The sequence below is a fragment of the Strix aluco genome, chromosome 15, assembly GCF_031877795.1.
Source record: "Strix aluco isolate bStrAlu1 chromosome 15, bStrAlu1.hap1, whole genome shotgun sequence".
Taxonomy (NCBI): domain Eukaryota; kingdom Metazoa; phylum Chordata; class Aves; order Strigiformes; family Strigidae; genus Strix; species Strix aluco.
The window spans coordinates 10,729,583-10,744,428 of NC_133945.1; the positions used below are offsets into that span (position 1 = coordinate 10,729,583).

Sequence of the window (14,846 nt, forward strand, 5' to 3'; positions counted from 1 at the left end):
TGGCCGGGAGAGGGTGAGGGATGGGGGGTGGCTGGTTGCTGCAGGGCCCCCCAGGTTCAGTCCCCGATCTCAGTCCTCCTGATTCTATCTCCCCAGCCTCAGCTGCTCAATTTCAGCCCCAGTCCAAGTTTCCCTGATTCCAGCCCCCCATCCCAGCCCCCCAATTTCAGCCCCTAATCTCCGCCCCCCAATCCTACCCTCTGTTTCTGCCCCTAATCCCCCACCATTCCAGCCCCTCCATCCCAGCCCTTTAACTCCCCTCTCCGATCCCAGACCCCCCAATCCCAGTGCCGCCATCAGCCCCCCAGTCTCAGCCTCCCCAGCCCACACCCCGCCAATCCCAGTCTCTCTCTGGCCTCGGCCTCCCACCCCCCCCCCCACGACCCCAGCCCCCCAACTCCCGCACCCCACCCCGGGGTGCAGTTCACCCTCCAGTCGCCAGGGGGCGCCTCCGCCCGCCGTGCCGCGCCGCGCCCTCCCGCCCCCAGGCGGCGCTGTCCCGCGGGGCGGGGCCAGAGGTGCCGCTCTAGCGCAGCGGTGCGGGGGCGGGGCGAGGCGGAGAACTTCCGCTTCCGGGTGGCGGCGGCGGCGGCGGTGGTGGCGGTCAGTCCGCGGGGTCTGTGCGCGTCGGCGCCATGAACCGGCCGAAGGCGGCTGCCGTGCGGCGGCCCAGCGCCGTGCCCAAGCCCTCCGGTGAGTCCTGGCGGGGGGGCGGCCGCCTCGCCCGGGAAGGGGGGGCCGGGGCCGGGGCCGGGGCCGGGGCCGGGCGGGCGGGCGGGCGGGCGGGGGGCTCCGGTCGCCGCGGGGCGGTGCTGTCACGTCTGCCCCCTGTTCCCTTGCAGCGCACCCGCCGCCGGGAGACTTCATCGCTCTGGGCTCCAAGGGGCAGAGCGGCGAGGGGAAAACCGCCGTCACCCTGCTGAAGCCGGCGCCCCCCGGGCTGCCCTCCGAGCGCAAGCGGGACGCGGCCGCCGCCTTAGCGGGCCCGGCGGGGCTGACCGGCTTGACCAAGCGGCCCAAGCTCTCCTCCACGCCCCCCCTCAGCGCCCTGGGACGCCTGGCAGAGGCGGCCGTGGCGGAGAAGCGAGCCATTTCACCCTCCATCAAGGAGCCGTCTGTCATCCCGATCGAAGGTGAGGCCTCGCTGTGCTTCTGCCAAGGCGGGCAAGTGAGGATGCAAACTTCAATTTACCTTTCCCGAGAGCTTCAGTCCAGGAGCCTTTCTTGAAGCCTGCACACTAACGTTTGTGTGCTGTTCTTAACCGTTTTCTCTGCTGGATATAGGGCCGAAGTCACGGCTCCTGTTGGCATTGGGTTGTGTTTATCCTGTCTGATAGCTGTTTGATAGCAGCCTCTGAAAGACTCCCTGAAGAAATCTGTGAGTCTGGATTGTGGTATTTTAGTCATATATTTCTTTAGCAGACTCTGGATCTGAATGTTGCTAGCTTTTCGAATTTTCATTCTGTTTTCTGGTGTTTGATACATTGCAGAGGAGCATTTGAGCACAGATCAACCAAAAAATAATCAAGGGGTATTGTCTGATGTGAAACTGAACTTTTAATAGCAATTGAGTAGGGAAAAGCTATTGCAGGGTCTAAAGATGACCTGGTCCATGCTTTGCTTTCCTGGTGATTGGGCCTGCCAGCATCTTGGGGCAGGTTATTTTGTGTGAGCGTAAACACTGATGCCTGTGTGTTGATGATTGCAGTTGTCCCCACGGTGCTGCTGGATGAAATTGAGGCAGCAGAGGCAGAAGGCAACGATGACCGTATTGAGGGGGTGCTGTGTGGAGCTGTGAAGCAGCTGAAAATGAACAGAGCCAAACCTGATACCACACTGTACCTGAGCCTCATGTACCTGGCAAAAATCAAACCAAATATATTTGCCACTGAAGGGGTTATCGAGGTGAGGGCTGTGCTGTGTTGGGACTCTTGGGCTTACTGACCTATCGTTGCTGCTGACTTGCCAGCATAGTTGCAGTTTCTCTCAGGCCAGAGCATAATTTGCATGGCTTTGTAAATACCATTCCTCTGTGGCAAGTTACTGCAATTTGTATTTCTTTTTTTCTAAAGCTTTCCTGTATGCCTTCTTGCTAGATGGCTTGATTATTATTTTATTTATTGTGGATGATATTCCAGGCACTGTGCAGCCTACTCCGAAGAGATGCCTCCATCAATTTCAAAGCCAAAGGGAATAGCCTCGTGTCTGTCTTGGCCTGCAACCTTCTCATGGCAGCTTACGAAGAGGATGAGAACTGGCCAGAGATCTTTGTCAAGGTTGTTGAACCAAGGGTGTTTCTGCTGGACTGAGGCAGTGGTGGGCAGACTGGGTAAAACCTGCCTGGGTTGGGAAATATGCCTGTGCTGGGGTAGGATAGCAGCAGCAGATTTATTTGTACTGCAGGATGAGGGGGCATCCAGTGGCCTGTTGCCCAGTGTGGGGAATGCAGCTGGAGGAGGCAGAAGTTGGAGACTAGGCCCGTGCTGTATTGACAAGGGAGAAAACCAGAGGATTTTTTGGTTTTTTTTAAAGAAAAATCTCCACTGGTTGTTGAAATACTGTGGCCTCCTTTGCCTTTTGTTGCCTTATCTCTGCTCTTTTCTGAGATGCCTTTGACAATCTGTATTGATGTAAATGTCACAGAGACTTCTTATTTCCTAGTTTGCCTGTAGGGATTAAAACAGCCCATTAATTTTAAAAGGCTAAGGTTTTAAAAGACCAGCTTCTATGTTTTGGTGGTGGAAATTGTTGTAAAGTCTTTGCTAAAGCTTAGTGAGCTTTGTTGCTTGAGAGGGTCAGTGCCCAGTAGAGCTTGGGATGTGATGTTTTTTTCTTTGCTCCTATGTGACTTACTTGCAGTCATCTGGTCTGTTTTTCATCCATGCAATGATTATGCTCATTTCCTACTTCGCAGATGTATATTGAAAATAAATAAACACTGGGGAAGTTTACAAATACTCCTTTGATTAACCAGTAAAAAGAGAAGGCTTGAGCATGGTTTGTGTTCTCTTCTGCAGGTTTACATTGAGGACTCCCTTGGGGAGCGCATCTGGGTGGACAGCCCTCACTGCAAGACATTTGTGGATAACATCCAAACAGCTTTTAACACAAAGATGCCTCCTAAGAGCATGCTTTTGCATGGAGAAGTTGGACGTAGCGGAGGGGACCTTAGTGCTGGTAAGATGTTTGGGAAGTGGCAACAAAGGTCTAGGGAGAGGATGGAGACTGGTGAGAATAGTTTGTCACTGGATGGAGTCACATAGACCAGGTGTTTTGTTCCAGGCATTGCTTTTCCTCTCTTTGGGCCCCTTTCATTTTTAGGGGTTGTTTGAGGGCGGGCAGTGACAGAGACTTGGAGGATGTGCCTGTGTGTGGTACAGTGTGAGGAGGCGACTAGTTGTGGCCTCCTTCACTGTTGCTGAAGGGGATCCTTGAAAGAAGCTGAACCATATCCTGGGCTGCATCCAGAGCAGTGTGGCCATCAGGCTGAGGGAGGGGATTCTCCCCCACTACTCCGCTCTTGTGAGACCCCCCTGCAGTGCTGTGTCCAGATCTGGGGGCCCCAGTATAAGGACACAGATCTACTCGAGCAGATCCAGAGGAGGCCATGAAGATGCTCAGGGGGATGGAGCACCTCCCCTGTGAGGACAGGCTGAGAGAGTTGGGGGTGTTCAGCCTGGAGAAGAGAAGGCTCCGGGGGGACCTTAAGAGTGGCCTCCCAGTACTGAAAGGGGCTACAGGAAAGATGAGGAAGGACTCTTGATCAGGGGGTGTAGGGATAGGATGAGCGGTAATGGTTTTAAACTGAAAGAAGGTTGATTTACATTAGATGTAGGGGAGAAATTCTTTACTGTGAGGGTGGTGAGGCACTGGCACAGGTTGCCCAGAGAAACTGTGGCTGCCCCCTCCCTGGAGGGTTCAAGACCAGGTTGGACGGAGCTTTGAGCAACCTGAGCTAGTGGAATGTGTCCCTGCCCATGGCAGGGGGGTGAGCCTAGGTGATCTTTAAGGTCCCTTTCAAACAAAACCATTCTGTGATTCTATGATATAAGAGAATGAGTGATGTCTAGAAACAGGAGTTGTCTCATGAAGCATGCTGTGTGCTGGTCTCTCTTAGGGAGTAGCCCACACCCTTCCATGACAGAGGAGGAAGACAGCCAGAGTGAGCTGCTGATTGCAGAGGAGAAAATGAGCCCGGAGCAGGAGGGCCAGCTCATGCCCAGGTACAGTGCCTCTTCCTCTCCTAATGCAGCCGTGTGGCAGATCTGCCTGTGCTCACCCACTCCTACAGTGCTGCAGCAGGGAGCTTCCTCTCCCTCTGCACTAGCTGTCCTGTGGCACTTGCTAGAGAGTGTTGAGCATCAGATAAAACTGGTTCCAGGAGAAAAGAGTAGATGTTGTTTGTTTATAATGAATACCACAAACAAGAACACTGATCTCTGAGCACAGTAAAGTGTGACCATGCTGGCTTGTGTGGGAGTGAATAAAATGCAGTTTGTGTGGCCCAGGTATGATGACCTTGCAGAGAGCGTGGAGGAATATGTCCTAGACATGCTGCGGGACCAACTCAACCGGCGCCAGCCGATGGACAATGTCTCCAGGAACCTCCTTCGACTGCTGACAGCAACCTGTGGCTACAAAGAGGTGCGGCAGATGGCTGTGCAGAGGCTGGAGATGTGGCTGCAGAATCCAAAGGTAAGGATAGAAGCTGTTGAAGCACAATCCTTCTGGACCTGCTCTGGAATCCAGCCAGGAGGGCCACATACTATGCGCCAGTTCTGTTTCTGATCTGTGACAGCAAGTGTCTGTAGCCTTTCTGCTCTTCCTCTGCAGTTGACCAAGCCAGCTCAGGACTTGCTGATGTCAGTCTGTATGAACTGCAACACCCACAGCTCAGAGGACATGGAAGTTATCTCCAACCTCATCAAAATTCGTCTCAAGCCAAAAGTCCTTCTCAACCACTACATGCTGTGTGTCAGGTGAGTGACTGACCAGGTCTGTCACACTCTGGAAGATGTGCCCAGGGCCTTGATGGTCTCAGCGTCTCTGCATAGTGGTTTTAAATACCACCTTGGACCATGGGGTGTTCTGTGTAACATTTAAATGAATTTGATAGGCCTGGAAGTCTTCCAGTAATCCTTTGATACTGCTGCACCCATGTGCTGCTCCATCCTCTTTGCTTCTGTGTGTTAAATGCTTCAGAGAGAAATCAAAACAGTGGGTCTAGCTGCAATGAAACCTCAGCTCTGATACCCCTGGTCTTCCCTTGCAGAGAGCTGCTGAACGCGCACAGGGATAACCTGGGCACCACAATTAAGTTTGTGATTTTCAACGAACTGTCAAATGCAAGAAATCCCAACAACATGCAGATCCTCTATACTGTGCTTCAGCATAGCTCAGAGCAAGCCCCGAAGGTAGGTGTAGTGTCTTGTGTGTCTTGACGGTGATCCCAGATTCCCACCCAAGAGATTGAGTTGAATTGAGGCTCAGATGAAATCTTTTCAGTCAGCTGTGTGATCTGTATCATACTGTTTTGAAATTTTGTTACTGCACTTGTTAGGAATAAATGTGCATGGGCATTTTCTAACTCCCACATTCTGAGTGACCAACCTTGTGGTAATGAAGTTTCATGAGAAGAATGTTACAGCTCCCTGGGGGTCTGAAGGACAGACATACCACCAGCATTATTTCCTTGTGTCTTCATTTTGTGGATGCAGATACATTACAATGCACTGAAAGTTTTCTCTTTCTGTATGGCTTCAGTACCTAGCAATGGTGTTCCAGGATCTTTTGACTACTAAGGACGATTACCTGCGGGCTTCACGGGCTCTGCTGAGAGAGATCATTAAGCAGACGAAACATGAGATCAACTTCCAGGCCTTCTGTCTGGGTCTTATGCAGGAACGGAAGGAGGCCCAGTATGCAGAAATGGAATTCAAGGTACCACTTTGACCCTTGTGCTGTTGGATGTACCAGTGGTGTACTGGGCTCTTCTGTATCTCATTTTCTGGCTGTTCGTTCTTTCGCTTTTTATCAGAGTGAGTCAGTATTTGTGTGTCTCATCTCTTAGCAGTGCTTCCGTATCCCATTTCCAAACAACCACGATTGTCATTTTTGATGATGAAACACTTTTCCAGAAGGCAGCTTTCAGTATTGCTGATTCAACTCACTTTTTTTTTTTTAAGGAGCGGTTTGTCATCCACATAACTGATCTGCTAGCTGTCTCCATGATGCTTGGTATTACAGCGCAGGTGAAGGAGGCTGGAATTGCTTGGGACAAAGGAGAGAAAAAGAGTAAGCAGAACAACCTGGGTTCCATCTGAAGATGGGCAGCGTGGTAGATCTCTCCCCCTGAGGTTGGGGAAACATTGCAGCTAGGGTTAGGAGGGAGTATAAGCCTCCGTTCTGAATAGAGGGTGCTTGCTGTCATCCTGAGACTGACAGAGTTGGGAGATGTGGCATTTGCAGTGCTGCTTGGATCTATGGAAGCAGTGGTTGAGAGGCTGGGGAAAGAGAACTCTGTATGGAGGGGTCTCAGGCCTGGAGGAGCAGCTGTAAGAATTACCAGGGACCTAATGCTGAGAAGACAGGCCTTTGGAGTGGCACTGAAGTGACTGCCCGGATGTCGTCTTCTCACAAGGCTAATTCACCCATGCTACATCTCAGGGGTTTGCAGCATGCATCAGAAAGCAAAGTACGTGTGCTGTCAGTGTTGGGACACTCAAGAATGTCTGATACTCCTCTCCTCACTTTACTGTTGATGCTTCAGAGCTCTGGTTACTATCTGCTCTTGAAACAGCCACCCTCTCCTGCTTGGCTCCTGATGGGCCTCCTAATATGTGTGTAGTTCGTAACCTGACTGTTTTTCAGACCTGGAAGTGCTGCGCTCTTTCCAGAACCAAATTGCTGCTATCCAACGAGATGCTGTCTGGTGGCTTCATACGGTCGTTCCGTCTATCAGCAAGCTGGCTCCAAAGGACTATGTGCACTGGTAAGAGACTGGTAATCTGCTGTGCATAACGAGTCCCTGTTTCAACTGTGTATGACATATAATGAAAAAACAGACATATGGCAGGGTTTGGTTAGATTTCTCTTCCCTTATCAGACAGGGAGCAGAAACTGTTTTAGCAGGGTTCAGGCTGGGACTGTCTCCCTCTCAGGAATTCCTGCAGATGCATCTTTTTACTAGAAATATATGATAATGGAAAGTATTTCTGATTTGTATTATTTGGGCCCACCGAACAGGGAATTTCCACTCACCTGACCAAGCATGATCCCCGTGGACCCCTTGTTCTTTTGCCTGACATCCTTTTTCAGGCTGCACAGTTGAGGGCTCCCTAGATAATGCTGTCTGGACTCCCAACACCTGCCTCTGGAGGACATGTGTCCTGCACAAGGCATTACTGAGGCAGGTCAAGCCAGAATTAATAGTAAGCGAGATATGTTACTGAAAGTCTAAAAGCGCTGTATGCTGTATAGTCCTCTCTGTTATGATTCATGTTGTTACTTTTGCTAGACTAGCTTATCTGAGGATGTGTGTAGGATGGGAAGCATTAGCAGGAGTTTGGGGAGACTGGACTGTTGAATGTGTTCTTGAGCCTCCCACAGATGGTGTTTAATGTCCTCTTCATCTCTACAGCCTCCACAAGGTGCTCTTCACAGAACAGCCAGAAACCTACTACAAATGGGACAACTGGCCCCCTGAGAGTGACCGCAAGTGAGTGTGTGCCCCTCCCGTAGCTGGGTACAGGCGAGGAGCTGCTGCAGCTGGAGGCAGAGGAATGGGTGTTTTCTGGTGTTCCTTATATAGCTCTGTGTTGGAAAGGCTTGGAACTGTGCTTAGATTTTCTTCATCTGTTACACTGCCTTAAAATTGAGGGATGTTGCTCCCTTCTCCATCTGTTCCTCTTCCTCCTTCATTCCTGTTCCCTGTGCCAAGCTGTTCTGTATCTAGATGCTGTAACTGTACAAAGGGCAGCCCTGCACTGTAAGTTTTACTGGGGTAACATTAGGGAGCTCAGACTCAAGCAGGCTGAAGTGCAGAGGTACAAGGCAATGTGAGCAATATTCCATAAGCCAATTTGTTTCAGGTAGTTGCATTTGGAGCTGGAGACCAAGGAACGGGTTATAAACTAAGCTGTGATTTATCTTCTGCTCAGATGAATTCTGGGGTCTGTGAAGGGTTTCAGGAACCCTCATGCTGCTGTTAAAAGAAGCGTGATTGATGTCTCATGTGTCTTGCAGCTTCTTCCTTCGCCTCTGCTCCGAGGTGCCCATCCTTGAAGACACGCTGATGCGGATCCTTGTGATTGGCTTGTCACGGGACCTTCCTCTTGGCCCTGCGGATGCCATGGAGCTCGCTGACCACTTGGTGAAGCGGGCTGCGGCTGTGCAAGCAGATGGTAAGACTGCACAAAGCTCCAGCCAGCAAGTGGTTCCTTCTGTCTGTGTGTCCTCTTACTGCCACCCAGGGCTGAGGCGGCTCCTACCATGTACCAAAGAGCCTTTGCATCACTAAAAGCATGTTTTAGTCATGATGGCTAAGCATTTGGCTCAAAACCAGACACATCTTGCTGCTGCTTTCTCACTAGAGAAGCTTCTTATTTTCTCCTACTGTTCTCCCTGTTACTAATTTTCTGTCATGGAGTGTTTGGGAAGTTATTGGTTGTGTTGAGGATGAAGGACTCTGAATGACCACCCAGAGTTTTGAGTTAGCATTTTTAAATTCAATTTAGTCCTTTATACGTACTGTAAATCGAATAGAAATTTTTAGGCCATGCAAAAATGAAAAGGTTGGAAGTTAAAGTAATTAACCCATGTATTGCATGCTCCTCCCAGTGCCATTATTCAAACACTGTTACAGAATAGCGGTTACAAAAGCAGCCTTAACACTTACCCCTTTTATGAATTCATTCAGCACTTGTCCAAATTCCTGCATCCTTGGAGAGTATGTCCATTCAGTTGAGCTGTATGTACTTGTGTCAGAGTTGAGGGGGTTGGAGTTTGATTCTAAAATATCTTACGTGCTCTTAGCGCTGACTGGTTAATAGCAAAGTCTAATCCAGATCTGGTCAGTGCAAGTGGAATGAGCTAGATTTTGCTGTTGAATATCCTGTGAAAATGTGCCCAGCCTCTCAATGTAGCATTTTAAATGCTACATCATTTCAAATACTGGAAGACTCAGAGTTAAGTTAGAGTGAATCTGAAAATTTGCAACAAAGTTGAAATGCATTTCTAGTTCCTCTGAGCCCCATAAGTTCTGAGCAGGTACACTGCTTACCTGAAGGAGTGTATCTGAGTTCTAAAAAAGATACAGGTATTGTATTGGATGCATTTGGGGAAAAAACTGCCCTTAATTTAAACCAAATTGCAGCTGAAAAGCTCGATATCCTTATATATTGACTTGTAGCTTTTTTAAGTGTTGCTGCTTTTTCAGTGTTGTTGGTTTTTTCCCCTGTAATATCATGAGAACGAGCCCAAAATAACATAGTTGCTTGAAGTAAAATTTTTCTTATCCTGTGATGCTTTTCTTGAACGACTTTCAGCCAGGTAGACAGGTCAATAACTTGCTTGGTCTTTTCTTCTCCAGATGTTGAGGTCCTGAGGGTAGAAAGAATCCAGCTGATCGATGCAGTCTTAAATCTGTGCACTTATCACCATCCAGAGAATATCCAGCTACCCCCAGGGTAAGGGTTATCACACAGACAATCTTCTTGTGATCTAGCTCATTTTCACCTTGTGACTAACCATCCTACCTCACAGATTTTAAGATGCTTTTCCCTATTACAATTTGTAATAACAAAATCATGAGGAGACCTTTGCAATGTCATGTTCAGGTGGGAATTTCTCTAGAGCAGTTTAGACGTGAGTCATGGGATGGACTTTCCTCTGCAAGCACTCTGACCTTTCTGCTCTAGAAATTTTCAGCTGACCCCTGCTGTCCCTCCTGAGACAGTCCTTTTTTTTTTTTTTTGTCTCCAAACCACTGAACTGGTGTGGCTGAAGCTGAACAGTGCATGATTGAGGAGAAAAGCAGTCTTGAGATGGGCTTAAGTAACCAAATCTGACCACTTGTATCTGTTGATGGCTTTTTCAGGTACCAGCCTCCAAATCTAGCTATTTCTACCCTCTACTGGAAAGCCTGGCCTCTCCTGCTTGTAGTGGCTGCGTTCAATCCTGAAAATATTGGTGAGTGTGGACATTTCTTAGGATACTCGTTCTGCTGCAAAAATTGGCCAAGGTGCTTTCTGCTGAAGTCTGGTTGCCTGTGTTCAAGGAATGGTGGTGAGCTGTTCCAAAATGAATTTGTTGTGTGTCTCCCCACTTTGGAGTGTTTAGAATGTATATAAAGACCCTCACTTTTTTTTCTGTATTCCTGATTCCCTTTCTCTTTACTGCAGGTCTGGCTGCATGGGAGGAGTACCCGTCTCTAAAGATGCTTATGGAAATGGTCATGACCAAGTTAGTATGCTTATATCCCTACATAAATCAAATAGACCACCAAAAACACATACTTCTGAATGAAGTTTGTGCCAGCTGGCACCTTTCGTTGCAGTGGGACTGGTGTAAAATAAGCTGGCTGGCAACAGCACTACCATTGGAGTGGGAAAGGTGCCTTCCCCCAACAGAAATATTATAAGGGAATAAAGCTGAGAAAAAGGGAGGGATGACTGTGATGTGCCTTGCTAAAAAGGTCTCAGTCTCCCTGGCTCTGCTGGAAACCTGCCTTGTTTTTTCTATGTTGCCTAATGGAGCTGAGGTCCTGGGGACTTTGGCTGTGGTTCATGAGTTTTGATTAGGCCAAGATAACCATTTTCTTCAACTTATTTTCTCAGCAATTATTCCTATCCTCAATGTACCTTGACGGATGAGGAGACGCGCACAGAGATGATTAATCGCGAACTTCAAATCTCCCAGAGAGAAAAACAGGAGATTCTGGCATTTGAGGGTCATCTAGCTGCTGCATCCACAAAACAAACTATTACAGAGAGCAGCAGCCTCTTGCTGTCCCAGCTGACAAGTCTGGACCCTCAGTAAGTAGTCTTCTGCGATCTGGTGCCATCATGAAATAGCAGTTAATGCTAGTCAGGAAACCCTACTGCTTATAGGGTGGTTGATGTGGGCAAGAGCAGCCCTGATATTTGGTGGCTGGGGTATGTGTCACATTTGGGTCCTTGTCCTTCTGTTGCCACCTGCATGTGACCCTCATGCACTACTGAACTGACTGATCCTCATCAACAGCAGAGTGAAGGTACGGCTGCCTGTGGATAACTTCTTGTTTTTCTGGCAGGGGCCCCCCACGCAGACCTCCACCACATGTCCTGGAGCAGGTGAAAAGCCTGAACCAGTCGCTTCGCTTGGGCCACCTCCTGTGTCGCAGTCGTCATCCTGACTTTCTTCTCAACATTATTCAAAGACAGGTGGGCTCCCCTCGATGGCTTGGCTGTGTTGGGATCTGATCCCTTATCTCTGAAAATTGACCAGAGTGAGGGGCAAAAAGAAGCTAAGTAAGATGCAGGGGAGGGTGGTTTACTGCTGAGGAATATAATGATCAGTGTGCTGCATCTATGTTCTGCTGATATTGCATTGTTGTTCTCCTGCTTCCTAGGCCTCATCACAGTCAATGCCATGGCTGGCAGATCTGGTTCAGTCCAGCGAGGGCTCCTTGGATGTCCTGCCTGTGCAGTGCCTTTGTGAGTTCCTGCTTCATGATGCTGCTGATGAGTCGACCTCAGGTGAAGAAGAGGAGGAGGGTGAGAGTAAGGAGCAGCGTGCTAAGAAACGCCAGGTGAGTAGTCTCTTGGGGATCACTTCTGTTATCCCCTTTCTATGCATCCCAGGTTTGATTTCACTGGAAAGGCCAACTTCTCACTTCACAGAGACAACAGAAACAAAGGCAGTTGCTTGGACGGTTGCAAGACTTGCTCTTGGGTCCCAAAGCAGATGAACAGACAACCTGTGAGGTGCTTGACTATTTCCTACGACGCCTGAGCTCCTCTCAGGTGGCCTCACGGGTCCTGGCTATGAAGGTGAGCAAAATGAAAATCTTCTTGACTAGGGTTTGTCAGAAGCTGAGGGCAGAGTCCTAGATTCTCAAGAGTCCAGAGCCAGTGCAATAAAATTGTTTCATGTCATCCTTCAGTAACTTGTCTCAATCTCCAGACCCCATCAAATGCACTTCTACTCCCTACTGCCCAAAAGCCTTCTTTGTTCAACAGCCAAGTAGTACTTTTCTTAAGATAGAGCTGGATTTTGCTATGTTTCCTGTGAAGTTCAGGTGTAGACTCAGCAGATCATGTGCTACATGGAGTAATTGGCAGCAGCTGTTGTCTGTGGGGAATGTAAATGAGTGAGTGCCTGGTGCTCTAGAGCATAGTCAAGGCAAGAAGAATTGGCAGAGAGCTCAAAAAGATTATGCTTAGAGAAGAGTGAAACTTCAAGCAGGGTAGCTGTCAAGCAAACATGTTATATGAGATATGAAACCTGTTGTGTGCTGCATTTGGATCGTTCCCTGATGTTTGAAGCTTGATTCTATTACATTCACTAGTATGAAACTAGTGGTCCAGCTGTGGCTTGAAATGCAATGGCTGTGTCCGTGTGACTTCTGCAGGGCCTGTCCTTGGTGCTGTCAGAAGGGGGACTGCGTGATGGAGAGGAGAAAGATCACCCCATGGAAGAAGACTCTGGCGATTCTGAACTGCTGCAGGGATATCAATGGCTGCTGAGAGACCTCCCGAGGCTGCCGCTGTTTGACAGTGTTAGAGCAACAACAGCTCTTGCCTTGCAACAGGTAGATGTTAGTAGCTGGAAGGGATGAGTGACCAGCTTATTCTTTGTCCTACTCATGCTAAAATGAATTTGAGCAAACTGTGTGTGGGTGCAATATTGATGTGTTTATACGCTTGCAGAAGAATTCTTCTTATGCTGGTGCTTGTTTTCATTAAATCCTGATTTCTAATGAGAGGAATTCTCATTCTAGGCCATCCACATGGAGACAGATCCCCAGACCATCAGTGCTTACCTGGTGTACCTCTCCCAGCATGCCCCAGTGGAGGAGCAGGGACAGCACAATGACCTCGCTCTGGTGAGAGGCCAAGTTGCCAGGGCACAGGGATTGCATGGGGGAGACCTGGTGGCTCTCAGGACAGTAGTAGGCATGTGACTTGCTGTAGCAGCAGGATGAGGGTTTTTGGGAGTATGTGAATCTGGTAACTTCATGTTTGTGTTTCTGCATATGTGTCAGAAGGCAAACTGTCTTTGGTTTCATACCATGAAATGATATTGGAGCAATAACCTCCGGTCTAGCAGCCTGTAGATGGTATGGGGAATGCAAGAGTGAATACTGGGTTGAAAGAAATGCCACCACCTGGCAGCGTTTCACAAGTAAGCAGGTGCTAAGCCTGCAGTCACATGTATCTGGGGAGAGAATGGGAGGTCAGGAACCTTAGTGGTGGGATATGCACTTTCCTATAACCAAAACTGTATTTCTGATTCTTTTTTTTCTTTTTAAAAAAGATTTTGGTGAGTGTTTTTGAACAGTGATTTTTTTCATTTTTCTATCTGTGCTTTTTTTCGTGGCTTTTAAGGCTCATGCTCTTTCTACCTCCATAGATCTGTTTAGATATGTGGAGGTTAAATGATAAGAGTCAGTAGATCTGTTTCTTCAGAGAAATGCAGATTTTTACTTGGTAAATGCTCACTTTGTAAGGGGATGCATCAGAATACAGCTGTGCTACAACTGGGCACGCTGTAAGGTATCACAAGATGCATGCAAGGCACTGGTGTTTTCCCTGTTGTGACAGTTCTACTCTTGACTCTACACGTTGATCTCCAGAGTGATGTTACCCGGGCTGATATGGAAACTGGAGAACGTGATGCAATGAAACAGGAGCACCTGGCTGTGTAGTTTAGTAAAGACCTTACGGATCTTTTCCCCTTGCAGGATGTAGCCCGACTCATAGTGGAGCGTTCTACCATCATGTCTCACCTCTTCTCCAAGCTCTCATACTGTGCTGAATCAGATGCAGTGCTTGTTGCTCTTCTCTCCATCTTTTCTCGCTACATCAAACGCATGCGCCAGAGTAAGGAGGGCGAGGAGGTGTACAGCTGGGTGAGTGCCTCCCTGTCTGTCTTAAGCAGGTAAAAGAAACTGGACAAGTTAACAAAAGAAAAGCCCTTTGTGGGTTACTGACTATGGATAAACCATGTTTGGCTCAAGAATTCCCTGATGTGAAAATAATTGGATGTTGGCATAATATCAGAGCCAAGTGTATGTGTACATAAAAAGCTTTTTTAACTTTTCCTTGAGTATCTTTTGTGGCCACTGTTGGAGATATTGGGCTAGGTGGAACTTTGACTGAATTTGTCATTCTCACATTCTCCTTTCATCTGTATCTTGCAGATCTCATTCTCCTTTCTCTCCCCACCTTTGTTCATCCTGTTTTTTTTCTGACTTTTTCCAGTCAGAGTCCCAGGATCAGGTGTTCCTTCGCTGGACTAGTGGGGAAACAGCCACTATGCACATCCTTGTGGTTCATGCCATGGTTATTCTCCTGACCCTAGGGCCACCTCAAGGTTAGTGAAGTGTGCTCAGATTTATTCAAGGGGTCATGGACAATACAGAGAGCCTTTTCTCTATCTGCCATCTCCTAACAGGTCAGGCTGGTGTTAATTCTTCTACTCAGAGGCTTGTCCCTTGCAATACTTGTCTGTAGCTGTAATATCTAGCAGAATATTGCTGCACAGAGTGAAGGATTTGCAGGCTTATTTTTTTGCCTTCTGCAAACAGCAAGAAGTATTAAAATGATGGCGTGTCCCTCCCAGCTAAACAAGAAGGACTCAGAGAC

The 14,846-nt window shown here is 48.4% G+C and overlaps 1 protein-coding gene across 2 annotated transcripts in view; it reads left to right on the forward strand.

Moving 5' to 3' along the window:
- The first annotated feature begins 581 nt into the window (after positions 1-581).
- The window catches only part of INTS1 (integrator complex subunit 1), a 29,688-nt gene continuing 15,423 nt past the window's right edge, over positions 582-14,846 (forward strand). For both annotated transcript variants that reach the window (XM_074841231.1, XM_074841232.1), the window contains exons 1-25: positions 582-693; positions 843-1,133; positions 1,709-1,905; positions 2,139-2,276; positions 3,018-3,177; positions 4,118-4,223; positions 4,509-4,695; positions 4,834-4,979; positions 5,273-5,414; positions 5,764-5,940; positions 6,186-6,294; positions 6,871-6,991; positions 7,640-7,717; positions 8,245-8,402; positions 9,590-9,686; positions 10,097-10,188; positions 10,401-10,461; positions 10,836-11,033; positions 11,291-11,420; positions 11,609-11,788; positions 11,880-12,029; positions 12,611-12,790; positions 12,980-13,084; positions 13,943-14,110; positions 14,463-14,574. In XM_074841231.1, coding sequence (XP_074697332.1) covers positions 636-693; positions 843-1,133; positions 1,709-1,905; positions 2,139-2,276; positions 3,018-3,177; positions 4,118-4,223; positions 4,509-4,695; positions 4,834-4,979; positions 5,273-5,414; positions 5,764-5,940; positions 6,186-6,294; positions 6,871-6,991; positions 7,640-7,717; positions 8,245-8,402; positions 9,590-9,686; positions 10,097-10,188; positions 10,401-10,461; positions 10,836-11,033; positions 11,291-11,420; positions 11,609-11,788; positions 11,880-12,029; positions 12,611-12,790; positions 12,980-13,084; positions 13,943-14,110; positions 14,463-14,574 — 3,541 coding nt within the window. In that variant the 5' untranslated portion in view covers positions 582-635. The remainder of the gene's footprint in view (positions 694-842; positions 1,134-1,708; positions 1,906-2,138; positions 2,277-3,017; positions 3,178-4,117; positions 4,224-4,508; positions 4,696-4,833; positions 4,980-5,272; positions 5,415-5,763; positions 5,941-6,185; positions 6,295-6,870; positions 6,992-7,639; positions 7,718-8,244; positions 8,403-9,589; positions 9,687-10,096; positions 10,189-10,400; positions 10,462-10,835; positions 11,034-11,290; positions 11,421-11,608; positions 11,789-11,879; positions 12,030-12,610; positions 12,791-12,979; positions 13,085-13,942; positions 14,111-14,462; positions 14,575-14,846) is intronic.